General features: G+C 42.7%; 1 protein-coding gene across 17 annotated transcripts in view; it reads left to right on the top strand.

Moving 5' to 3' along the window:
* APBB2 (amyloid beta precursor protein binding family B member 2) overlaps positions 1–27,797 on the top strand; it is a 393,847-nt gene that overhangs the window by 298,542 nt on the left and 67,508 nt on the right. For all 17 annotated transcript variants that reach the window (XM_059721648.1, XM_059721653.1, XM_059721650.1 and 14 more), the window contains one exon: positions 15,771–15,917. In XM_059721648.1, the coding sequence (XP_059577631.1) occupies positions 15,771–15,917 (147 nt within the window). The remainder of the gene's footprint in view (positions 1–15,770; positions 15,918–27,797) is intronic.

Raw genomic sequence — 27,797 nt, 5'->3', positions numbered from 1 at the left:
CCAAGAATGTTAATATATTGGTAAAGCAATAACTGTTTGTAACTCCCCAGTGACTCCCAGTGGAGATCAATCATTGTCTTCAAAAGGAGGTTAGATAGGCATCTAGCTGGGGTCATCTAGACCCAGCACTCTTTCCTGCCTATGCAGGGGGTCGGACTCGATGATCTATTGAGGTCCCTTCTGACCCTAACATCTATGAATCTATGAATTTAACCTCTGCCACAAGGTTAGCCTTTGTCAGCTTCGGCATCAGGGCAGACTGGGTTAATCACAAACCCTCTTGATTGTCTGTTCATCATGTGAGCCATAGAATTAGCTGGCTGGATATTTTTATATGTGGCTTTATTTATTTGCAGTAACTTGTAATGTCTATCTAAAATATCTCAAGATGACAGCCTGGTAAGAAGAGGATTTTTTTTAAGGTGTTGGCCATGTCTAGAGAGTTTGGAAGAATATTCTAAGTAGAAAGAGTATCATGCATACTATTTTTCTCTTTTTTCCCTTCAATATTTTTTCAACAGTGGTCTCTCATCCTGTTTTTCCCATTTCTTCCAGCAGATATAGCCCAAGCTGCTTCTTTTCACGGAGCTTTCCCACATCCAAAGCATAAACAGTAGCAGCCTCCCCCCCCCCCCGAATATGAATCTAGATATTCTTTGGGTGTAACTGTTTCCTTGCAGGACCTCATCTTTTCTACTTTTCTTATTCCTTCTGTCCCAGAGAGACCCTCCAACTTTTCTTATGCCTGATTCAGGGTCCACCTATCAGTATGCTTCAGTAGAAATTAGTTTTTGTTTATGCAAGATTCCAAAACCTAAGGATAGGGTAACTCAGCAGCTATGCACTTTGTAAAATCCTAAAATTTGCTCTTTTATTGTACACATTTTTAATAAAAATAAATATTGACGTTACACATCATCCAAAATGAGCTCTTTCACATTCAGTTTGTGGCTCTGTGCAGACCTACTGAAAAGTACTACATAATTTCATTGAAGAGATTAATAAAAATCATTTAAAGCTTTATATTGTGCGAAGTAAACAAGCATTAGTTAAACTTCAATCTGTGTGCTGACTAAAGGCATGTTATTTCACTTTCACTTTTAGCTCTGCATCTTACTTTTAAGGAACATAACTATTTTCTTCAGTAGCTCAACAAGGAACATTCAGAATAATAATATCTATCATTTACATAGTTTGAATAAGGCTGGTCAGTTGACTGGTCAAATATTGTCAATTGACTATATATTTTTTGACTGGTCAAAGATTATAGCAATTATACAAAAAAAAAAGTACTTTTTATGGTTTTCTTGACAGATATGTTCTTTTATTGTTTTTTGACACATTTCTTCATGGAAAATTTGTGCTTTTCTTATGTATTATTTGGACCTATTGGCAATTTTTTACCATTTTTGACTGATATTTCAGTGGTCAATCGACCAATTTTTTTTGGCTGGTCAGATATCCAACCTTAAGTTTGAAAAGCGTGGTACAGATACTACCTGGTGAGTTCTCACAACAGTATTCTACCCCTAATTAAGTGTTATTACCCCTGTTTTACAGATAGGATTTGTTACAACTCATCTGAGTCAGACATGGTAAATTATTTGATGAAGCCCAACACAATAGCTAGGATTACACCCCAAGACTTCCAGGCATCAGTCTCATGTTCAAGTTTACAAATGTGATTCAAAGTTGTTGAAAACATTGGGAAATATTGATTGTTTCCATTGGCCTAGGATCCTGTCCTAGATTCATTGGTATACAAAGCAAGATTGTGCTGTAAAAATCCTTGTTTCTGAAGAAATTTTTCTTTCGTTGAAATTTTGCCATTCCCTTCAGTGGGGCCAAGACTTCATCCAAGGTTCAAGTTTTCTGTGGTACAGACTAACTTAAAATGAAATAAAACAGAGATGGCTAAAAGACTCCTGATAGTTATAGTCAAACAGCCTTCACAATAACATACATATAAAAACAACTACATAAACCCCAAAATTGTACTACAAAGTGGTAGTTACAAAGCATGTTCTTTCATACTCCATAAATTCCAGCCACTAGACCTGTACTGACTGACAAGAAGGGTAGGCAGTGGTTACGACAGAATAATAAATGCACTTTAGTTATCCTGCTTTAAAAAAACAGTGAAGACAAAGCACTTAAGGTACACTACAACCAGGTTGGGATATAGTGCTTACCTCATTCATCTGCCTTGTTGTAAACACAGTAACCACCTTATCTCCACTCAGAAGACATATTTGTTATCCCCACTTGATATCCCCACCTCTTTCAGCAGTGAAGACAAAGTTCCTATTTTTGTGGTGTATGAAGTCCGAGGTTCATTTTTCTTCAGTGAAAGAAACCCCAAACTGATCCAGTACAGGAACATGCTCTTGTCCTAAGAGAGCTGATTTGACCTCTCTAGTTTGAGCCCATCTTCAGTGCACTGGTGAGAAGAAACCAGGTATTTTCCTTCCAACACCTCAGAGGAATGAGAGATTCTGCATGGTTTTTAGTATGACCAGGGTTTGCTGAATTAGAAAGAAAGTTAAATATTTAACTACAAGGAGATCAAATACTGAGTTTACTATACTGGGTATTATACAATAGCTCCTAAACCCACATATTTACATTCACAGAGGTTTGGTTAATACCTTCCAGGCTTTTGAAAAATTAATGTGATACAATTGCTGAACTGTTAAGCTATCTATGTCTTTATAGTTTGAACATCTTTGTCTTTTTTTGCATAATGGAGGCATTTTTTTTAGCAATTAACATTTTATAACGATGATAATTTAAAAATGATTATTATCATTTTATAATGAACTGTGATGGAAACTTAGAAAAGAAACTTAGAAAAGAAAAACATGCTCCTATTAATGGGTATTTTGGTTCCGTCACTTCATTGTTGGCGATTAAGAATTTTAATATAGTCAATCTACCGGGGTATTCCTCTGAGAGAGACTGCATCACAACCTGTTCCTGTCAGTTAAATGGAAATATTCACCTGTTCCTTAATTGCATGGAATCATTTTATTCATTTGCTGTGCAATTCAGCTTTTGATTCTGTTTAATATTTTCATTTGAATACAACCATTCTTAATTCTTAGGGAAACAGATTAAAGTGTGTTGCTTGCATGCGCTAGGAGGATTGTTATAATAAGCATATTGGGCGTGTCCAGACGTGTGGACGTTTGGTTCCCCAGGGACAAGTAGTGGCGCTGCCACTACCTGTCCCTGGGGAACATCTGTGCTACATGCACTTTGGTGCGTGGCAAGTTGCCCTGTGTGGGGTATGGGAAGCTTACCTGGGGGCCTCCCAGGGCTGCAGCTGTGGCAATTATGCCAAGCAGAGCAGAGCCTGGCTGGCAGCAGAACACGGCTCTGGCTGGTCTGGCTCTTCTTTTCAGCAGCATGCACTGGCCGAGCATGCATTACTGTTTTGAGGGGTTTTTTTCCCCCATGATTTGTTTTTTGACCCATGAATATCCAGGGGTCAAAAAAACCTGGTGCAGTGCACGCTCAGTCAGCGTACCCTTGCAGCATGGACTGTGCAGGATGTGGCACTGCAAACGTGACCATGCTAGTCTGGAGATGGTTATTACTTGCTTATTTCAAAGTTGAAATGAGTTTGTTTGTTTTTGTTTAACTAAAAAAGCCTGACCATACTTTCTGAATTAAACAGGCTGAATATGAAACAGTTAATTTTGTGACCTAAATGCATTTTCTAGGATGCAAGTTTGTTCAGTGTTCTGTGACAAAATGACTTGTTAAATTATGTAATGATATGCTTAGGAAATCTACAGAGAGGTTCCGTGCCCTTTTCCTTAAATCTCAGTACCACTGGTATGGATGGATTGGGTTATATCTGAAATGGAAAAGCTATAAAAAAAACAAATTTAGTTTGTGAAATGAAGAATCAGAGAAAGCATTCCCCTGTAAAGTGTACTTTCATACTGCCTGATTAAATCAGCATGAAATTTCAGTGTGTTCTTTACCATGGTATTTCATACTTACTTTCCAGTCTTTTGTTTTTTATTTCTGTGGGTATTTCTTCTATCTTTATCCTTCCTAGGATAGTTTGTAGAAGTTCCTATACCACTTTCATCACTTTGTGTGAGCACCTTCCAGTACTGCATCAAGCAATGGGACTGACATCACAAATGAGATGCACATGATTCATTCTCCCCAGGGGAGAGTTGTGGTCAGTGGTATGTTTTGGTTTGGCATGGTTTATTTTATTTTGTTTTATAGAAACACTTGCTGGGCACATTTGATTTCTCAGTTTCCTTTTACTACCCTGCCATCAACTCCTTAACTTTAATTGGTTTAGTAACTAAAGCAGTGATTCTTATTCAGGGTGCCACAGTACTCTGGGGTGACTTGCGATCATTTTAAGGGTGTCATGCTGTTAGCACTCTTAGGTGTGCAAACATGATTCACAAGATAAACTTAACAGTTTTGCAAACAGAAATCCACAGGCTTAAAAACATTGATCTGTTGTGGTCTTTCCAAGTTCTTTGCAACAGAAGAATTATTATTTTTCTGTGGTCAAGAAACAGTGAAAACGAAGAGCTGTCTCTTTCTGAGGGGTGCCTCAAATCTCACCAGGATGTGGTTCCAGCTACAATTTCCTCCCCCACCCCCCACTGCTTTGTGATGCTGAGCAGCCCTGGTATGCCAGTGCCTTGCCCATGCCACTGCTCCTCACTCACCACCCACAGCCCGCAACCCTCCCCATCCCTGCCAGAAGGAGCCCCCAGCTGCCAGGACTACAGGGATAGGGGCCCAGGTCCGTAGCACCCTGTTCCTCCCAGCAGCGCCCAAGCTCCAGCTGCTACCTGTGGGAAGTGGTGGCTGCTGTGGCTGCAGTAGAGCACAGAGTCTAGCTCCCCCTCTCCCACAGGCAGAAGGCCCAGAGCAGAGCCTGTGGAGGACGAGTGAATACAAGCTGCCTGTTGCAGGCTCAGGGCTCCCCACCCTATTGCCCTCCCCCTGGGGCCTCTGCGGCCCAGCAGGCAGGACCCAGCACAGCAGGGCAGAGTGGGGCAGAGGTGCTTGATTCCAGTTGCAAGAGCCCTGTGCTGCCATGCCAAGGCACTCCTTACCTGCTTGGCAGCAGGAGAGGACATAACTCCATGCCACCACCCCTGCTGCTGGGTGGGTAGGGGGCGCTTTTGCCATGACAGCATGGGACTCATGGTGGCAGCACCAAGTCTTCCCACCCCACTCTGCCCTTCTGCACCAGGTCCCACCCGCTGGGCTGCAGATGCCCCCAGGGGGAGGGCAGCAGGGCGAGAAGCCCTGAGCCTGCAGCAGACAGCCTGCTTCTACCCCGTGTACAAATCTGAGGGGCACGTGATCCCCACATCCCCCTCCCAGGAGTGCACACAGTGGCGGGGAGCCAGCCCCCCTACCACCCTGTGGATGAGCCACCCATGGCTCCATCCCACTCCCCACCTGGGCCCTGCAGCTGTGCATTTCCATCCAGGCCCCAAATACTGTCCCAGCTGAGGCCCCAGCCTCAGCCCTGCTCAGCTCCCTCCTTCCCTCACTATGGCAACCTCAATTCACCTCCCCACCCCCAACTTACCTGTAGGGAACTGTAGGAGCTGCTCTCCCTGCTGCCTGGCTGCCATGTGCATGTATACATGCACAGATGCATGTAGCACCCCTTGCCTGATTGCCCTCCTCCCGCCTCCTCCAGCCCCCTGCAGGCTGGAACTCTGCCAGCCTGCAAGGGGAAACCTGCCGTTTCCTGTGTTTTTCTTCTTTGGAGACCTGGATCCCTGATGATGAGGTACTATTCTTTCCCCATCCTGGGAGCTTTCCATTGTAGTCCTTTTAATTCCATGTCCTTGTTCAAAGCTTTTTGCATGTTCTCTTCCCTCTTTGAACTCTCCTACCTTGCTGTTTCCTCCAGAATTGTACTCCTGTTCCAATCATACTCCTACTCCTTGGTAAGCTTCACAGATGTGCAGTACACAGAGTACTTCCAAACTGATGTTTAATTTTCTTCACACAAAATCATTTGTGACCAACAGAACGAAGGACTGAAAGTCTGGTTAATCACATTACCGTGGTAATATGGCTCTCTTTGTTTGTTTTTTTAAGAAGAAAAGAATTTTGATACCTTTGAGCAAGTTTTTGACAAACTTAAACCTTTGGCACTATAGTATGGATGAAGACAGTTGAGATTCATTCAGCCTAATTTTATTTTCATAATCTTTATATGTGAACTTGCAGTTCCTCTCATCTTTGTTTGTACTTTTGCAGTATTTCTTTCATCCTGATATCCTGTATTTCTCTTACTGGTCCTTCAGACCAGGGACTTAGGCTTCCCTGGTCTGAAGCAAAAAGACTTAGTGGATAAGCTGAGCAATTCTGACCTAGGAATGGTAAGGACAGCCAAGTCTGGTGAAAAGACTTCTATTGAAGTTGTTGGGTTTTTTCCCTGAGGTTGTTTTTAATAAAGCCAAATCCTAGGAAGGGTATATAGCCAGGTTTTTTTTCAACTATAGGACAAAGTAACCTCTCACACCAAATTCATGCAGAATTATTGAATACACTAATCTTTCTTAACATGCCGTTTTACTTAAATAAAACACATAGTGGCCTGTTCCTGCACAAAAATAATAGCCTATAAGATTTCATTTTCTATGCCAATTCTAGAAATTCATATAATGACACGGTATAGTTTTTTGAGGGGAGAATTAAAATGAGGTTGGCTTCTATAACACTAAGCTGTCTGAGTGGATTGCTTTGAAACTTTACCATATTAAAATAATAGCTATGAACATTTCAGTTTTGAGCCTGGCATGAAAATTGTATAGGGGCCAGAGATACAGAACTTCCAAATTATTTTAGAAGAAAGACACAACCTAATCAGCAGTAAAAGGCATGTCTTACTTCATGCCATTAAAAACCATACAGTGTTTGTTTCTCATCATGGCTAATTGTTGCTTTTTGTATTAGTTAGTTCCATGGGAAGAATATAGAAACAAAGCCCATTTAAGCTAGAACAATAACACTTTCTTTAGTTTACTAGGTACCATTGGGGCTTGCGGAACAGTTCTGCTGTCTTAGTGTGCTGAATAATTAAGCAGTTCTCTTTTTGTGGCTAACTCAACTAAGCTTGATTTGAGAAGTAGGTCTTGTGTGTTTCCAGAGATTCTGCTGTAGTTCTTTATTTTTAAGAGTATTTACATATTGCATACAGAACACATGTGTATTTCTTAATAGAGTATCTCCAACTTCTGGAAACATACTGCATGTATGTAAATAAATATTTGCTCCTCTTTTACTATATATCTGCATTTATTATAATATCATTTATCTTTGTAACATGTAATAAGATACGTGCTATGAGCAAAGCAGACTGTTAGGCCCCTGCCAAATGTTATATTGAAGGCATAATTAATCAGTTAATTGCATCTTAAATAGTAACCCGCACACATTCTGTGCAATTAGTGATGCAATAAAATGGGATATAAGCTGCAAAAATATTCCACAAAAATATGTATACTAATTTTGTGGTTATGTCGCACCATAAATTGAACATGTGATAGGGTCCTCACCATGCAGCCTGATGCTGGCTGCATGGTGGGGATGCTTGGACTGGCCCCAGTTTGGTCCCGAGGCTGGGACCAACAATCAACCTAGTCTTGAACCAGTTCTGGTCCAGTCCTAGGGCTAAACTTGATAATCAGCTTATTCGTGGTCCCAGCCCTGGGACTGAACTAGTTCAGCAGGCACCCAACTTCCTACTTGCGCACAAGGAATAATGGTGCAGGTGGGACCTGGGAACAGATCCCATCATGCCATTAACTGACTGTGTACCAGAGGCCTAAGATTCTGTACGTAGAGTGCAGTGTTCCTCTGAATCATCTTCTTAACCAATACTCACTGATTTAAGAAAGACAGTATTGCCAGTTCTCATGGTTTTTGGCATTGTTCTTAAAGTCAGGAATGTGAAAAATGTGGCTCTTTCTTAGAGAGAGAGAGAGAGATGGGGCAAGGGCAGCAGGGCATAGCCCCTGAAGAGGGCAAGAGGCAGCATGGCATAGTCCCCTCTCCCAGCACTGTTGTACCCACATCCCAAGGCATATCACACCAGCTGGCAAGCAGTGGCAGTGCCCGACTTCCCACCCTGGCTGGCAAGTGACGGCAGCACCCACCCGCCCACACTGGCTGGCAAGCTGCGGGAGTCCAGAGTCCCCGCTCCCAGCAGTGATCCAGATGCGGCAGCACTGGGAGCAGGGGCTATGCCCTGCTGCTTCTTGCCCAACCAGCGTGGGCATGATGCAGACATGGCTCACCCCGGGCAGAAGGGGGCAAGCGGCAGCAAGGCATAGCCCCTGCTCCCAACATTAGCACTGGGAGTGGGGGCTATGCCCTTCTGCTGCTTACCCCCTTCTGCCCAGAGTGAGCTGCGCCTGCATCTCCTCCACTCCCCACCGCCCCAGCTGGGCAAGCTGCAGCAGAGCAGAGGCCCCGTTCCGAGCGCTGCCACGCCCGCATCCCATGCCCCACTCCCCAAGTCCTGTGCTAATCACCCCGGCTGATCAGCTTGTCCCAGTCCCAGCCCCAATCCTTCCCTCCTCCACACCCCTTCCCTTCCCCAACCCCAACAGACTTATCAGCTGGAGGCAGCTGTGTCAGCTGCCTGTTTAATCTATGGCCAAATCTCCGAAGTGGCGCCAAATCTTTTGGATCTGATTCGACCTAATTGAATCAGGACAGTGATTTGAATCTCCAAATCGAATCACTGTCCTTTGAATGGGTTGAATCCAAATCCAAAGCAAATACTTGCCACTTTGCACAGGCCTAGTGCTTACCCTCAGATGCAGCCTAGGAAAGTCCTGATTCTACATAGACACAGGTGCCTAATATGAAGCTGTATACAGGCATCTGAGCTCCATTGTAAAGAAGAAGTTCAGACATACCTTCAAGATTAATGTTTCCCATTGGTTACCAGTAAGCAGCTCCCACTTAGCATCAAGATCTGTGAATTATTCCTTAGAGATTTCTAATTTTCCCCATTTAGTGTACATAGAGCCTGAGCACCTAACCCTTTTTCTTTAATGATCCTCTTGGGGACAAATGTTATGATGTTGCAAGTGCCTAAGGGACCAATCTGGATTTTGCCTTATATTTTCTCTGGAAAATAGGTGGCACATTGTGTATTCCACAATAGCAATAATAATAATAAATATGCAAACATATTTCTTCTTTTTCCATTTTTCTTGAAAGAATTTATAGAATCCATCTCTTTACTTACTAGTTGTCTATTATTTTTACATGCAGTGGAAAGAAGGCCCATAAAGTCTATGACCAGGTACAAAGCATCTCTATTTAAAAGCCTTAAAAAGACCAAGACCTCATTCTTTCAAAGCTTTTAAGTATTTTCAACAGGAGCCATGAGCACTTCAGAACCAAAAAGATCCTTTGACATGGCATAAGAGATTTGTAATGCAGTGACTTTATTATAAACAGTACATTTTGGTCTCCTTGCTTCAGATTTAAAATTCAGAAATCTTATAATCAAGGAAACACGCACAAAATAATCTGTGTGGAGTGGAAGCAGAAATATTCAGGGTGATATTTAGGTATCTTGACATCAGTAGGAGTTTTACTTTTAACTTTGGTGGGTTCAAAATTTTATTACTTCAAGACAGTATTCCATCTGACATACAACTGCGTACTATTTGGATCTTCAGTTATTGTTTATCCATATATATGGTGGAGTTTAACACAATTTACTTAGCATTTTTACTGATTAACAAATGATATACAATATATTGTTAATGGCTTTTCAAAATAGTTTAAGTGGAGTGTAAGAAAAAGCTTTACCTTAGGGAAGCCTGTGATTCGTAGATCAGGGCTTCTCTTTTTCTGCACAGTAAAGGACCCAACCCATCAGTGCTAGTTGAGTGCTGATAACACATTTACAAAAAGGAAAATGTTCCTGATTATCTGGAAAAAAACACTTCACTAAATGGGCTTTGAGTGATTAAAAATGTACATATAGTATGTGTGCATTCAGCAAGTGCATATAAGCACGCACAAATTTGTTGGTTACAAAATAACAGTATGGTGTTGAATTTGAATATGAACATTTTTGTATTTATCCAAATATGATACACTTGTTCCTTCTTAGAAGTTAGTTTTACTTGGGCTTATTTGTACATAAATCTACTTTCTTAAAGAGCTGCCTAGTCATACGTTCTAAATTAGAGTTAGTGTGTTCAATGATGTGTTGTGAGGGTATTTTTTTACCGTCTGATAATGAGTATCTGTTTATTAAATGCTAACATTTTAGAAAATAAATATCACTAAGATATTTTTTTAAACGTGCAAGATCTAACCTTATATCCTAATTGTTTCAGAACTGGGAGAAAGCTTTTAATTAATAGAAAATACACACTAGATGATAATCCCACTGTGATACAAGGATGGGTTATGACAGCAGCGAGATTTTTTTTTTTATCCTGACCATCTAATAATGTGTAATTACTACTGTTCCCTAATATATTTAGACACAGTGCTGATGCACAATCAAAGTAGTAAACAAAAAATAACCGTATGAGTCATGTAGCACATGTACGTACACACACAAGAAGAAGAAATAGAAGGGTGATATCGTGGTTCTCTTGACATCAGTGAGAGTTTTGCCATTGACTTCAGTGGATCCATTATCTCCCTAACCCCTAGTCCTGCAAAGACGAGTACACCACATTACTCAGTAGAGGCAATGGAGATTTTATCCATTGATTTCAGAACCCAGATTTCACTCATGCTGCATAAAGGTAAGCAGATAAGTATTTTCTAAATAGGGTCCCCAATGTTCACCAAAGGAGAAAGGAAAAACTGTTGAATAATTTTTTTCAAGCTTCCAGGGAGATACCAAACTGCAGTGCACAATTCAGCCATCTCAATGTATCTTATGTATTTTAAAATGATAATCCACAGTTTAATGGGCAATTTACTCAGAACAGTGTTAGGGACTAACTTAGTCCTCTTCCTCCTGCATAATCTTATGTAGAAATTTATGAGCCCAAATTGTATACTAAAAGTTAGTCTTGATGGTGTTGGATAGCAAAACAATTTAAACTACCCTTTTTAACGCTGTTGTATTTTCTAGCAAAGTGCCTAGCAGTGCTCCCTCTAAGCTGCGTGGCATGTGTGGCCACACAGGTGCACCTGGCAGCGAGGCATGACTGCACCTGCATGGCCACGTATGCCACACAGCTAGGAGGAAATGCTGGTGTCTAATGTTGTTCAAGATGAATAGATTTTTTTTTGGTACCTGGGATATTCCTTTACCTATATTTAATATACCAATACAAACAATATAATAATAACTTAATAATTAAAGGCATTGAGTTTGACTACAAATTCTTAGCTGTACAACAGTTGATAATTTTATAAGGGTTCGACTTTATTTTTGTATGCATGAGCCCTCCTTTTGTCTTCAGATTGAGGGGTTTTTTTATTTAAATCAGACTTGGATACATCTTGGAGTGAAAGTTTTATGAAAATACTTGTTTTTGCAATTTTAGCCTACACTGCACATGGGGTAATTTAATGACAGAGTGAAATTTAAGATGAAGTCCTAGAAAATGACATTGACATAGTGGTAAGATACTTAATTCTGGTAAACCAGCTTGACCCACAGCAGCTGCTGTCATGTGGACTGAAGGTACATCCCTTTATGTGGAGCTTTGCTCCTGCCATGACTTTTGGCTTTGCTTTTGGAACAGACACAAATGAGTTATTGAAACTAGGCAAAAACCCTTACTAAATGAGAACATTTTGTCCCATGGTGCTTCCTTGCCTCAAGAAAAAGTTTAATTCATTATATACTTCTGTGTATACCCTTGCCTTCCCTTAGCCTTCCTGAATCAACATAAAACAGATGTATTTAAATTATCTGCCTCCCTTCACACTACCTGGGGTTTCTAATGTATGGTATGTGTACAGCTGTTGGTGCATAACTTTGGTGATCTTTGTATTCACCTCACAACACTTTTTAAGGCAGTTCATTCTAGCCAGAGCTAGAGAGTTTTAAAAACCTGTTTGTTCACTATAGTTTAAGAGCTGATATCAGTGTGTCGCTATCGATGACCTCGTGCTGTTTCCTGAATGTGGACTATTTCCTATATCTACATGGAGCCTCTCTGAAGAGCGCAGCAGTTCAAAGCAATTTACAGGAGTGGTCCTGTGTAACTAGACAAATGTTACATGCTAGATGTTGATAACACTGAAAACTTTGTCACAGGGGGGCAGCACTGAACAATGCATTTTGGCCTGTTTGTAGTTCTGACTTCTATTGCATGATGGGTCATTTGATTTCCTGGAACAATAGTAAGCTGGCTGATTAGGACAGCACACAACTTCAAAACAATACAAGCTCTCCCAAAGATTGTGTATGCGCATGTGTGTGCTTGCACACACACAATACGTGTTCTCCTGAAGATAGTGTACATGTGTATGTGTGTACACACACACACACACACACACACACACACACACACACACACACACACCCTGTGCGAATAGGGAAGTATTTGATTCGCATTTGGATTTGGTTGATTTGGAGAACAGTGACTCAATTTGGAGATTCAGATCACTGTGCTGAATTGACTTGGCTGAATCAGCTTCAGAAGATTCAGTGCTGATTCAGAGATTTAGTGATTCAGATCGGCCTGGTGGCAGGCTGCAGGTTCTCCTGTGGCTCCTCCAGCTGTGCTTGCCTGTCCCCAGGTGGGGGGAGGTGCAGGAGGAGCCCCCATGGCTGCCTTGCCCAGCCTCCTGGCACTTAAAGAAAAAAACCCCACACTCACTGGCTGTAGCAGTGGCTGTGGGGGCTTTGCGGCCTCCTGGCAGAGCCCCCCCACCCCACCCTACCCCCGCCCGGCCCCAGTAGTCCGGGAATCAAAAAAACAAAACAAAACAGACTCACTGGCAGTAGCAGTGGCTATGGGGGCTCTGGGGCCATGTTGCAGAGCCCTCCTCCCCCTACAGCCCCCGCTCCCCAATCTCTGTGCCCCTGATGGATGCCCTGCCTGGCCCCAGCATCCTGGCAATTAAAAATAAACCAAAACAAACCCTGCACTGAGTGGCTGCAGGAGCAGTGATTGGGGGCTTGTGACAGAGCCTCCCCACACAGCACGGGGCAGCGGGGATCACCCCCCCTGCTTGGCACCCACACGGCAGCTGCCCCATGGCGTAGGTACAGCACAGCTTAGCAGGGTGCTGTGCACTGTCTGGGGGCTGGGACTGAGTGGTGCCAGGATCCGGGTGACACGTGGAGCCACCCCAACTCCCAGGCAGCATGTGGTGCTGTGCTGAGCAACACAACAGGTGCCACGTGGGTGCCAGGCAGGGGGGCAAATCCCACTTCCCTGCCCTGCATGGGGGGGGGGGGGGGGGGCCTCTGCCACAAGCCCCCAATCACCACTGCCAGAGCCGGTGACTGTGGGGTTTTTGTTTAAGTGCTGGAGGCTGGGCCAGGTGGGGCATAGGGCCGGGCAGGCCAGCCGTGGGGGCTCCTCCCGCGGCTCATCCAGCTGTGCCTGCGTTTGCCCCGGTGGGGGGAGCCACCTTTAGCGGCTCTGTCCTGCTGCTGCTTGCCCAGCTGGCCCGGGGGGGTTGGGGGGGACGACATGATGCAGGTACGGCTCGTTCCGGGCGGCAGCAGGGCGGAGCCGCTGCTCCCAGCACTACCACACCCACATCAGCGCTGGGAGTGGGGGCTCTGCCCTGGTGCGGGATGCGGGCATGGCAGCACTGGGAGCAGGGGTCTTGCCCTGCTGCTACTTGCCCCCTTCTGCCTGCAGCAAGCTGCACCTGCATCCTACCCCCCCGCCTGGGCTGGGCAGCTTGTCCCAGCCCCATTTGCTCCCTCCCCTCTCCCCCAATTGACTTACCAGCTGGAGGCAGCTGTCAACTGCCTGTTTAGGTTATGGCCAAATCTCCGAATTGGCTGAATCTTTTCCGAAGCTTTTCCAAAGGCAGATTTGGAATGCTTTGAATCGATTCGGAGCTTTTACTTGGTCTCCTGATTTGATTAGGATTCAGAGATTTGGTCCCCAAATCGGGCCAAATCTCTTCCAGATTGAATCAGCTACCAACGCTTTGCACAGCCCTAACACACAACCTTGGTGTTGTAACCTTTGCATCTGGAGGTTACAGGAAGGCTGAAGTCAATGCATGGGTGTTCTGTTTTAACATTTCCTTTCTTTTGAACACCTGCCAAGTTATATAGAAAATGGATTGCACAGGGCCTGTTCCAGTTTACTCTTTGATCTATTTTTGAGAGGAAATATTCACTGTAAAAGAAAAGTGATGTTATATATAGGCAAGCTTTCAATTATTAATTCTAAATTTTTCTGCTGTTCTTGCAGACTGTGTATCTGCTGAAGCTTGTGCCTCTCTAGAAAAAACTGTAAGTGTTGATAGAAATCAGGCCAACACTTGAATACTGCCTAATTCCTTATGAAAGAGAATTACTTCATCCTTAATATTCAAGTAGGAAGCCTAAATTTTTTTTTTAATTCTCTGAAGGGAGATGGGATGATATAGTAGAATCTGATGAGTCCCATTAAATTCTCAAAGGTAACATACCTTGTATCTGACTTATCCATATATACCATTCTATTTCTCTATGCTAGATGCTTAAAAATAATGTGTATGGTATCACATAGAGAGTCTTGGGAGTTTTGCCACTACTTGTGAAATTTTCAGGAGACTTAGGAAAATTTGTGGTGTCTGTTAGAACACAAGTGATAAATACCATTTGAGAACATATGGTCTAGGTAAAATCCTGTCCCCATTGGAGATGGTTGGTTTCCTCCTCTGTATTCACTGAGGTTCCTTTTCCGAGTTAAAATGTACTTTTTATAAATCTGCAACAATGACTATAATCTAGACATTTCCAGGCAGTTCTTCCCTTTTTTGTTTTGCTTACAAAAAGCACCATATGTGGAAAATAATGTAGCCTTGGTAAGTCCTGCCAACAGAGTGCTCTGGTTGGCTAAACATCCGTCTGCTTTATAATTTTTGTAATTGGTTTGTTTTTTAAAAAGGACATTCTAATTTCTTCTACAAAAGCCTCTTTCTTTATACAATGTATTATCCCTTAGTTGATGTTTTAAATTTACCATTGTTTGCTGCCTTGCTTAGACCATTAAGCCAATAGTTGCAATCTGTAATAAATTAATATTTCTGGTTAAAGCTAGCCAGGCAGATATATTGTGTGTGTGCATTTCACAGCATACCATAATCAATAGGATTTTTAGGAAACTAAAGCTAAGACAGTAGCGAGGACTGCCATCCTAATGTATAGCTATCATTGCTTTTTCTGGTACAGGAGTATAGCACTAAATATCAGTATGTTCTTTACGTTTCTCTCATTTAACCTTGTATTTTATTGACGTTTGCAGCTATAGAGATATAAGAAGGGTATCCTTTCCTGATACCTCATTCAATTTCACTCATTGTTTCTGGAAAAAAAATCATCTTACATTCTCAAACTGTATATTTTAATTTACCTATTTCCTAGGCACATCACCTCATAAGGTGATACTTTGAGCAACAGAAGTTCATGATCCTACCTCATTCAAAGTCAGGGGTAGTTTAAACATTCATCTAACAAAGAGAAAAATATGGCATAACATTTCTTTAGCCTCTCATGCAGCTTTGCTGATGTGTGTGGAGTTTTGATTTACATGCATAAACTTTTATTTATATTTTTCTTTTCTTTTTTGTCTTAGTGTTTTGCTGTGCGCTCTTTGGGCTGGGTAGAGATGGCAGAAGAAGATCTTGCTCCTGGAAAAAGTAGTGTTGCTGTCAACAATTGCATCAGACAACTCTCTTATTGTAAAAATGACATCAGAGACACAGTCGGAATTTGGGGAGAGGTAAGAGTTTGGTAAATGTAACCGTTTTTTGGTGAATTAACCATTTTATTTCTTCCTTGAATGCAGCCCTCCTATTCTGTAAAACACCCTGAAAAGTGCACACACGTGCACAAATGGTAAATTTCCCACCCATATAAAGTACCAGTTTAAATTGTTACTGACCAAAAAGTAAAATTTGAATAGTATAATTTATTATGCAATTTAATGTGAAAAACAAAATGAAAAATCAGAGCCAGTCTGGGACTGCTGTAGCAACAGCTGGTGCTGCCAAAAAGGAGAAAAGACATTGAGAATGACCTTGAGATTTTTTGGTTTTGGCTGGTGTAGGAAAGCAGGTGTCACAAATGCTGTGATCAAATTATTGCATCTTCAGTTTGTATATTATGTACTGTATAACAGGACCAATATTACAGTAACTAATGGCTAAGGTACACTGAGACTGTACAGTTTGGTGGTAAAACATTTGTTGTGAGGTATTGTTTAAGGAGGCTGGAGTTACTCTGACTAATAGACTTCTGTATAATCACACTGCCAGAAGCCTTCATCCAAAGTCACTGAAATGAATGGGAACATTTTTATTGGCTACAAATGGGCTTTGGATTAATGCCTTGTTATTTTACTCTCAAGCCCATTACCAAGTGGAAAAGGAGTGTTAGAAACTTCAGGTTGATGAGGGATGTAGGTTGTAGACATGTTGGTGTAAGGACATAAAATCATGGATTAAATGGATTTGTGACATTGGATTTATGACGCATTATAACTTGTCTGACATCTGACTCCCCAGGTATCTCTCCACTATTTACCTGCTATATTCATCCCTCTTTTCTGCCCCGCCTCTCCCCTCCCTTCCCCCCCACCCTGTCGCTCACCCACTGACTCCTCAGTTTACATCTTCACTGACTGCCTATTTTGCATGCAGCCCAGCCCAGCCTCTGGTTTCTTTACTATTCAGTCCATCCAGGAAGAGCACACACCAACTGCAGATGCTTCCTGAGCCTGACAAAAGGTTTTTAAACTCAAAAACTTGTTAAGAAATTCTTTTTCCGATTATTTAATTTGGTCTAATAAAAGATATCTGTTTTACCCAAATAACCTTGTTTGCCTTCAGGTTGATGAAACATTTGCACCAAGATGTTACAAGAAGGCTTGAGTGAAGGCATGACTGGTCTGTTTTAAACAACCGCCAAGTTGTTTTCCATGCTGTGCTCCTGTCTCCTGACTCGTTGGCATAAATATTATACTAACTTAAAGTTCCTGCACCCCATGGTCCAAATGCCAATGTCACATATGAAGAGGATGAACATTACATAATGAAAATTCAGTATGAGTCTACATGGAGTAGTATCACGCGGTGGGTAGAGCACTGGGCTGGAACACAAGAGCCCTGGGTTGTGTTCCCAGCTCTTCCCCTAGCCTACTGGATGTTCTTGGCCAAGTCACTTCCCTGCGTCTAAGTGTCCACATCTGTAAAATTATGGCCACTTTTGAAAAATGCTTTGATTAAGTGCTACATTAAGTGCTATAAGAGCAAAGGAATTAGGAATAAAAGGAATCCACAAAAAGCCTCAATGTGCCTTCTAGCCTTAATTTCTTAGACTGGGGGATGGCAACCTTTTGTCACTGTGGGCCACTATTTGCAACCCAGCCCCTTCCATGGGCCACACTGCTGTACCTCCCAGGTGCCTTCTCTGTTGCTTTGCCTGGAATGTGCTGCCAGTTCCCTGAGCTCCCACAGGCCAGATCCAGTCTATCTGTGGACTGGATCCAGCCTATAGGCCACAGGTTGCCAACCCCTGTCCTAGGCTAAAAAAAAGTACTGCTTTCATTTACCAGATTACAAGAAATCTTGTCTTATAGTTGCATAAGTAGGGAACCTGCATATTTTTGCTAGAGGGCTTCACTGCCACCCCATCAGAACAGGATGTCCCATCATTAGGAGCTAGACAAAGTGATTACAGGTAAAAAAAATGCCTATCTTTGTGAAATGATGAATGAAAGGTCCATTCATCTAGTGCCATTGTCATGACCTTAGGGCTTGCATTCTTTTTGCATGGTACAGAGGCTTCAGACTGGGGTTTGGAGTAAGGAAATATTTAGAACAAAAAAAATAACTTAATGCCTTAGTCCATTTGGAATGAAAACTCTTTTCTTAGTTTTAAGTTTGTTTGCATGTGAAATGAGAATAGATATCTGTTCATGGGCTTTGTGGTCTATATGCCACCAACTGAATCTCCAATAAGCATTTGATGTGATAATATTCAAGAATGAATAACCTTAATGTGAATGAGGATGGTAAATTGTACTTTCTAAAAAGCTTTCTAGGTTATTACCTTTAAAAAATATATATTTTTAGGACTATGTGGAGGTGTTACATTTATATAGACCTAATGAGGTTTAGGTCAATCTAAGCGCCAGTCTATGCAGAAAGTCAGAGAGATTAAGCTGGGTAAAAAATGGTGGGCCCAGTCTAAGTTCATTTGAGGAGGTGAACTAACTTGGATTGGGAATGGGTTAGCCTCTCAACAACATTTTTGGGAAGAGTGCCAAAAACACCCTCAGCATCAGTTTATAAGTTGTTGGCATGCCAGGGGTGGATAATGGGGGAGCTGTGTGGGGCTTGATACTTGTTGTGGCAGCAGAGCCCTAGCCCCTTCCCCGCTATCTGCTCTGAGGCAAATGTGCCAAGCAAAATGCCTTCATGTGTCATGCTCTGGCACCAGTGCCAGGGGTTGCCTACCCTGGGTTAGCCCAATCTATTAAACACCTGCATGTGTTTAGAGCACAGACCTGCGGCTAAGAGAGTCCAGCTACTTGACCCATCCCTGGGGCTGTGCTCTTCCTAAACACTTCCCCCCATCCTCTGATGGGGTTATTTTTAGCCCCCTCTCCCTCTTCCCACCCCTCATTGACCCTCCTCATCCCTGGGTGGACTAACCACCAGCCACACCCATCTGGCCAAAGCCTCCCACCCCCCAGACCTGCTAGCCCCACTGATTCTGCCCACCTCTCTCCATGTCCCAGGTTATTTCTGCCAGGTTCCTGGTGTGGCTCCTGTCACTGGTGAACATGTGCACAAGCTGCTCCCAGTCTACTGTCACTCATCTTAAATAAGCCATGTGATCGTAGACTGAGTTCAGTGAATGTCTGCATATACCTAGAAGTTTGTGGTGAAGGAAGAAAATCAAGATGAAAGATACTACTTTAGGACCATATTTCACTCAGTTTATTCATATGACTAGTTCCCTCAATTCAGTCTTACTAGACAAATAAGTAGAGCTGTGCTAATGGATTTTTTGAGCGGGTGGCTGAACTAAGATACCCAAAAAGTTCATCCCTGTTCCATATTGCATCATTTATCAAATATCAAACACCATTTTATCAAGTAGAAGCATTTCATTCAACCTCAAATGAAGAGCTTTGCTTTTTTTTTTGGATGTTTAACTCTTTGTTGCTCTTTTTAAAAAAATAGGTCAAATTTGAAACAAAAACCTCATTTTGAAACAAAAAGTTAAGCCAGTTTATTCCAAAAATTACAAAATGAGACTTTTTACTTTTTCCTAATTGTTCCTTTCCCCTACATTCCACCCCTTTTTTTTGGTTGAAACTGTTAATTGATTTCAGTCTGAATTGGCAAAAGTTCCATGTCCTTTTGTCTCCCCAAAAATGCATTTTTCAGTGAATGTGCTAACTGCTGAAAGAAACTTTTACTCAGCTCTACAAATAATACAATTCAGACATGGAACCTGATGAAGTGCCCATTATTGTAAATAGGTTCTTGTTGACTTTTAAAGAAATCCACAGAACCTCATATTTTGTTTAGCAGAGTAGTGCTGGGAGGCTTGGAAGAAGCATATTTAAGAGGGAGCTGAATAAAGGGAGAGAGTGCAGTTGATGAACTGGGTGAAAATTGGAAGGAATACACAGTACACACTGCAACAGAGTTGTAAGGAACTAGTAAAGTTGACTAAAAATTATGATTTTAAGGTTGAAGGAAGGTTAAAAGTACTAGCTAGATTAAAATATTATTAAAGGGGAGTTAGAATTAGGATAGGATTATCTGTTGGCATTTGGTGCATAAATACCAGCGGTTACATGTTTACTTCATATAAGTCTGTTGAAGTTTTGCCACTGATGTGAATACAGAAGCAAAGAAATTGCCTTGTCTACAGAAAACAACATATTAGTTTCATAGTTGGTAGGGTCAGAAGGGACCTGAGCAGATCATCAAGTCTGACCCTCTGCCATGGGCAGGAAAGAATGCTGGGGTCAAATGACCCTGGCTAGGTGTCTATCTAGCCTCTTTTTGAAGACCCCCAGGGTAGGAGCAAGCACTACTTCCCTTGAAAGTTGGTTCCAGATCCTAGCTACCCTGACTGTGAAGTAGTGCTTCCTGATGTCTAGCCTGAACCTACTCTTAGTAAACTTGTGGCCATTATTTCTAATTACTCCTGGTAGTGCCCAGGGGAACAGGGACTCTCCCATTCCCCACAGGTCCCCCCTGGTAAGTTTATAGACGGCCACCAGATCCCCTCTCAGCCTTCTCTTGTGGAGGCTGAACAGGTTCAGGTCTCATAGCCTTTCTTCATAAGGCCTGCCCTGCTGCCCCCTGACCATGTCAGTGGCCCTCCTCTGGACCCTCTCAATGCTGTCCACATCCCTCCTAAAGTACGGTGCCCAGAACTGGATGCAGTACTCCAACTGCAGCCTGACCAATGTGCTTTTCATCCCTTTGTCCAAGTCGCTGATAAGGATGTTGAACAGTATGGGCCCGAGGACCGATCCCTGGGGGACTCCACTGCCCACATCCCTCCAGGTCAAAAATGACCCATCCACCACCACTCTGGCTGCAGCCCTCTAGCCATTTTTTGACCCATCTGACTGTGTAGGCATCAATGCCACAGTCGCCTAATTTTTTAATGAGAATGGGGTGAGAGACAGTGTTGAAGGATCTCCTACAGTCCAGAAAGACTACGTCCACCGTGATAGCTGCATCCAAGGATTTTGTCACATGGTCGTAAAAGGCAACCAGGTTGGTCTGACAGGAACTGCCCCAAATAAACCCATGCTGGTTGCCCCTAAGCATAATCTCCCCTGCTGGTCCCTCGCAGATGTGCTCCTGGATAATTTTCTCAAAGAGCTTCCCAGGACCAAGGTAAGACTAATGGGCCTATAATTACCTGGGTCCTCCTTCCTCCCTTTTTTGAAAATGGGGACCCCATTGGCCCTTTTCCAGTCCTCTAGCACCTGGCCAGAGCACCACAAGTGCTCATAAAGCTGTGCCAGGAGTCCTGCAATGACCCCTGCCAATTCCCTCAGCACCTTGGGGTGGAGATCATCTGGACCTGCCAATTTAAACACATCCAGCCCCACCAAAATTTCCCTAACTAGGTCCTCCCTGACCCTAGGCCTGGCAGTTCCTCTCCTGAGTCCGTCCAGAATCCTGGTGGGGGAGATGTCCCGGTCCCGGTTCTTTGCTTGAAAAATGGAGGCAAAGAATTTGTTAAAGAGGTCAGCTTTTTCATCTGGTGCAATCACCAGATTGCCAAGTATGTCCTACAGGGGCCTCACATTACCCGGTGCCGCCTTTTTATTCCCTATGTATTTAAAAAAGGACTTCTTGTTATCTTTGATTCTGGTCACTAGACCTAATTCCATCTCCATCTTAGCCTTCCTAACAGCCCCCCTACAGTCTCGAGCAACAGAGGTATAATCCTCCTTGGTGATAGCCCCTCCTTTCCACCAGGTGTTTTCCTCCTTTTTAGTTTTCAGACATTCCTGAATGCCTCTGGTGAGCCATGGGGGCTTTTGAGCACTCTTGCCCGCTTTGATTCACATTGGAACTGTCACCCTTTGGGCTCAAAGAATCATCTCCTTAAGGAATGACCACTCGTCTTAGATTTCCAACTCCCCTATCCTCCGGGACCTCAGTGCCTCTCTGCCTAATCTCCTTAACTCATTGAAATCGTCCTTCTTGAAGTCAAGGGTTACCGCCTTCCTGCAGACCTTTGACACCCTTAGGCTATGCTACTCCTACTTCCCAGAATTCTGTGAAATGGAAGGGAAGATAAAAATCTAAATAGTCTGTCTATAGTGCTGCTTTTCCATATTGCAAAACTTTTAAATGATTTACCTTATAATTCTATATTTAACTTGTTGCAGTCAAAAGTGGGATTCAGATCTAGTGCAGTTAAGGATTGACATGACACCTCATTCAAGTAATGGCAGAAAGGCTTTAACTATACCACAAATGAGCTATAAAACAAAATGACAGAAAAAGACTCCCAATATTCAATAAATGAGCTATCACAAAAGTCCAGTATCTATTAGCTGCAATAGTGTTTCTGACAAATACAAACAGAAAGCGGTTTCAGTCTTTACAGCCTTCACTGGGCATGGGTCTCTCACTGAGAGTGATCGGCTGGGGGCAGGTTACAATGTTTCAGTGATTTTTTTTCTCTCTCTCCTGGAGCCCATTTTGCCAGCAACTCTGTTTCCTTCTTATATTCTTCAAGGCTACAGACAAACATTACACACAAACCATTTTAAGTGATCAGAAACTGGTTTAAACCTGTAACAGAACAGATGTTCAGAGCACATAAACCAGTTTGAAAATGGCTGGAACTGGTTTGAGATAAACCTGGTTGAATGTAGTATCAGATTTAACTGATCTGGGTCAAACCAGTTTATGCAATGTCTGTCCCAGACCCCTTGCTGGTTTAAGATAAACCAGACACCCCCAGCATCCTAGCATGCTCTCTGGGCTGGGCAGGGCTTTCTGCTCCACAGTAGGGCTGGCCCCTCCCTTCTGCTCCCTGGCCAGAGCTCTGGCAGAGACTTGCAGGCACATAGCATCTGCCTGGCTTCTCCTTGCTAAGCAGGGATTATTCCCCACACTCCTCTGCTTTATGCAGACACCTCAGCATTAGTTAGCAGACCACATGCTGGCTGTAGTCCGTGCTGTGGGAGACAACAAAAGCAGACAGGCTTTTTGGAGCTAATCAACAGGTAGCTTAATGTCCTTCCTGGGAAAAGCTGTTTAAGAAGAGAATGAACTAATGGAGAGAGGCTTTTTTTTAATGGGTTGATAAACACTGATTTAGGGGTGATAAACATTCCCTGCTAGGCTTCTTAGGAGGGTGGGGAATAATAAGATCATCCTGCCAGGGTCTGGCCATGCCCCCCTCAGCGAAGGGAAGGCTGCTATAGCGCCCCCCAGCTTCTAGCCTGAGCCACTGCAGGCATGTGCCTGAATTTTTTCAGTCCAGTGGGGATGTCTGTGCTGTTACAAACCTGTTTAGCCTAGCCAGGTTAGACTAACCCACAAAGATTGAATCAGTTTAGGCTTAGGCTTTTTGAATGTCTATCCCTAGCCCAAAGCATTGTATAGCTTCAAAGCATTCCTCCTTGATAGCCGGCCTATTAAAGTTCTAACAAAACGGGTAGGGAGGCACCATCGTGTTGCAATTGATAGTTGCTTGAATCCTGTGTTGGGTCATCCATTTGTGAAACGTGTTTTTGCAAGTTTTTGAAGTTACACTTCAATCAAATGGGATGGGTGTTGACTGACTGAATGGCATACCTTGGAGGCTCTGATCACAGGACACAGTTTTGGGTAGTTGTTTTAACAGTGGGGCAGAACCCAAAATATTCTGAACCGGTGATAGTCGATGGAGACATTTGCAAAAACCAAACAGACATTGAATGACTGTTCCAAGAAATATGTCTTAATCAAGGGAGGATGCGTCAACAAGGAGGATACAGTTACATAGAGAGATGCAGTTATTTATGAATGCTTTAATATGATAAAGCATTGGGTACATTTGCAACTATCATAGAAGATGAAATCGGTTGGAATTGTTTCATTTTGCATGGTCCCAGTCATGCTCTTGCATTCATGTGCGAGATGCACTGTTATTGGAGTTTGGCCATTTACATTTCATGTGTAGGTCCCACTGAATAAAGTTTGTCCTCAGAATTTTCTGGGATTAGGTTTTTCCTTTGCTTTATTTAATTTCCTAGGGTTTCTTCATTTTTCAAGAATCTGTATTTTCTTATAGCACCAGGCTTTTTCAGTCTTCAGAATTTTGTGATAGCCAGAATGTGGGACTGGTTTATCAGACCTGTTTATATTCAGGTCCCCAGAGTCCCTAAATAAATTCTGGTTGTCTTCTGCCATACCATTTCCATCTATAATAATGTTTGAATATTAAGGCTACAAAACTTGAACAAAATATATAGCAGTTGACCACAGCCAAGCCATCCCTTTGTGAACTGCTGGAATAATTTCCTCTAACTTTTGTTCAGCATGGCCCTTATCTGCCCATTTCCCAACTCTATCTAAATCATTAGGTTTCAATCTTATTGTCCTAATCCAATATATATTTTGTATTATCAGGAGATTTTACCTTACAAAAATTTCTATCAAGGTTGTTGCAATGCAAATAAATGTGTAACTAGAAAATAGTCCAAATATTCATCCTTGTGGCACTTTCACTTTCTTTCTCTTGAGTTGTTCACAGTGTAACTTCTTTATCTTTTTCCTGTCTAAAGTGATTTGTGTTTATTCAGCCACCTTAGAAATCATGCTGATCTGTTATTGCTTGGGGTAGTTGTGCCTCATTCCTTTTTTAACTCTTTTTCTTTTTGTTTATACAATAAGCTACTTCATTGATATTCTTTTGCCATTTAACATTTCATTATTGCAGCTGTTTCTTCTGTTCCTGTCCCTTGGGTGCCTGTAGGCGTGTGGGACATCTGCTCTGTGTCGGAGTGTGCTAATTAGCCTCAGTGTCTCATGTATTCAGCATCTCTGCACTTCAAAATGGCAGCAGAGCGCTTTGACAAAAACTCATCAAATGAGCTTTAGTTAAAGCACCACCTCCTCTGCCATTTTGAAGGAGGGTGCTGAATACACAAGATGCCACAGATGTTTCAGTTAGAGCAGTTCCCAAGAGCTGCTCTAATACAAGTGCTCCCTCCTCCTAACCCCCCCCCCCCCCCCAATCTCTGGAGCACGTGTAAAGAAACTCTTGGATGCTACATTATGTTTACTTTGAAATTTACATGTCCCTCAAAGCAGTGCGTTTTTCATGCAGGGAAGACATTGAATCCCCCTTTTGTAGACATAATTCATACCTTCCAACGCACATTCAGTTCTCTATAGAAAAAGTTCCTGCATCCTCCTCCCTTCCTCACCCTAGTACTAAAAGCAAACAAGTTCCAAGAAACACATCAGACAAAGACACAAAATTAGACACGTAAGTAATGCTTGAGCAGCGGCAATCAATCTAAAGCGGGGTTGCCAGAGTCACTGAGCTGTCTCTTTGGCAATCCCTTGCAGTCAAGGATGAGTGTCTTCTATAATTGTCTTATCTGTGTGTCCCAAGATAGCAGCTGAGACCTATCTGAGATCAACAGACTCTACTGCAGCTTGGATGTGATTTTCCATTTAGGGTGGGTGGTGCTGAATTCTTGATTTAGTCCATGACATGCTGTTTCTGCAACTCCCACTTTTCCATCTCCTGTTGTTGTCATGAGGTTTCAAAGTACTGAGATCCCTGCAGCAGACTCTTCTTCCATATGGGGTGGTCCTGGGCAGTAATCTCCTATGAGTTGACATTGATGTTGCATCTTTTTAAGTTGGCATTGAGGACATCCCTGAAGCACTTTCTCTGCCCTCCTCTTGAGTATACATCTTGGCTGAGGTGGGAGAATAAAACTTGCTTCAGGAGTCTGGTGTTGGACATCTGGATGACATGGCCGCCCAACGAAGTTGATGTTGGATGATCATCACCTCAGTTCTCATGGTGTTTGCTTGCAGAAGGACACTAATGTTGGTATATCTGTCTTCCCACTGGATTTGGAGGATCTTCTGCAGGCAGCATCATGGTACTTCTTCACGAACTTTAGATGTCTTGTGTATGTTGTCTATGTCTCAGCTCCGTACAGCAAAATGGGAATCATGACTGCTTGATAAACTGTGAGCTTGGTTTCAGATCTGATGTCATGATCTTTGAACACCTGTTTTGTCAGGAGTCCAAAGGCTACATTTGCACATTTGGGGTGATGTTGGATTACTTGGTTGATGTCAGCCTTGTGCTGATATGGCTTCTGAGGTACAGGAAATACTCAACGTTCTCCAGAGTCTCACTGTGGATCTGGATTACTTGGAACTGGGGACTGTTTATTAGGAGTTTGTTGGTGGAGGACCTTAGTTTTCTGAATGTTAAGCCCAGTCACATTTACTTGTATGCCTTGGTAAAGACATTGACAATTGCTGGATCTGCTTCTGAGAGAGTGCACACCACAGCATCATCAGCGTACTGAGCTCAGTGATTGAGGTCGGGGTCGTCTTGGTTTTGGCTCAGAGTTGACTGAGGTTAAACAGGTTAAACAGCTTACCATCCATTCACTAGTTTGGCTCCACCCTGACAGGAAGATTGTTGGTGGTCAAATGTAGCATTGTGGCAAGGAATATTGAGAAGAGTGTTGGAGTGATAACGCAATCTTGCTTAACTCTTGTTTTAATCTCAAAGTGATCTGTGATGGATCCATTACTGAGAGCCACTTCTATCATGCTATCACAAAGCAGGTAGAGAATGGTGACAAATTTTGGTGGGCATCCATACTTTAGAAGGATCCTCCACAAAGCTTCTTGACTGACAGAGGTGAAAGCTTTAGTGACATTAAAGAAGGCCATGTAGAGAGACTTTATGTTGTTCTCAGCATTTCTCCTGCAGCTGGCGAGCTGTGAAGATTGTCAGTTGTGCCTCTTGATACCTTAAAGCCACACTGAGATTCCAGGGGGAGCTCTTTGGCAAGTGGAAGGAGATGGTTTAGGAGGGTTCTTGCAATGTTATCTCTATAGTTTCCACAGTTGGACTTGTCTCCTTTCTTGAAGATTGTCAGTCATGGCATCCCTGATGTCATCTGGGATTTCCTCCTCATTCCAGATCCTTAAGATGAGTGTGTGAAACTGTGATGTGAGCTCCTCTCCCCCACTTAAAGATTTTCATGGGGATTCTATCTGCTCTAGATCTAGCCTTATTCTTCATTTGCTTGATGGTTTTCTTTATCCCTCAACAAGGGATTCCACGATCATCTCTGACTGGGTGTTGTGCGATGGCGTTGAGAACACTCTCATCAACAACTGACGCTCAATTGATAAGGTCTTCAAAATGCTCCTTCCTACAGACATTGATGGCCCCCTTTCCTTGATCAGGTCTCCTCCATCCTTAGGTCTCAAGGGGGTTGGTTCCTGAGCGCTCGGACTGTAGATAGCTTTAGTGGCACCGAAGAAACCATGCATATCATGGATGTCAGCAAGACATTGAATCTCCTTAGCCTTGTCTTCTCACCATTTATTCATGATATTGTGGGTCCTCCTTTGAACCTGTGCCTTGACTTGTTGGAGATTCAACTTCTTTTGCTTGATGTTGGTGTCATTTTGCCAAGCTTGGCACTGAGATGTTTTAAGGAAGACATGGCTGGGAGATGGATAGCAAATATTAGCAATAGAAAAGTTAATATTCTTGAATTAACAGAAAACAGACAACATTATCTAAATGTGTTTCCTTTTTAGCACATTCAACCAGTACCTATGAGTCAAAACTCTTCAGTTTAAAATCCTAGCTCCAGCCAGTCACGGCAAAATTTGTATTGCTTTTATTGAGGCCAGAGTTCTACCTTTAATATTTTCTGGTATTAGCACAAGAACCTTAGCCCACAGATTTCCATTTTTTCTAGCGTCTCTTTTGTTCTAACATAGCACAGCATGTCTTACATGTCTCTGATCACAGGGCAGTGGACCCAGGTGGTCTCTCCCAGTCCAGTTATTCATCTAAAGAGGATGTTGTCCCCCATTATGGGATTATTAATTTT

The sequence above is a fragment of the Alligator mississippiensis genome, chromosome 2, assembly GCF_030867095.1.
Source record: "Alligator mississippiensis isolate rAllMis1 chromosome 2, rAllMis1, whole genome shotgun sequence".
Classification (NCBI taxonomy): domain Eukaryota; kingdom Metazoa; phylum Chordata; order Crocodylia; family Alligatoridae; genus Alligator; species Alligator mississippiensis.
This window is presented reverse-complemented; position numbering and strand designations above follow the sequence as displayed.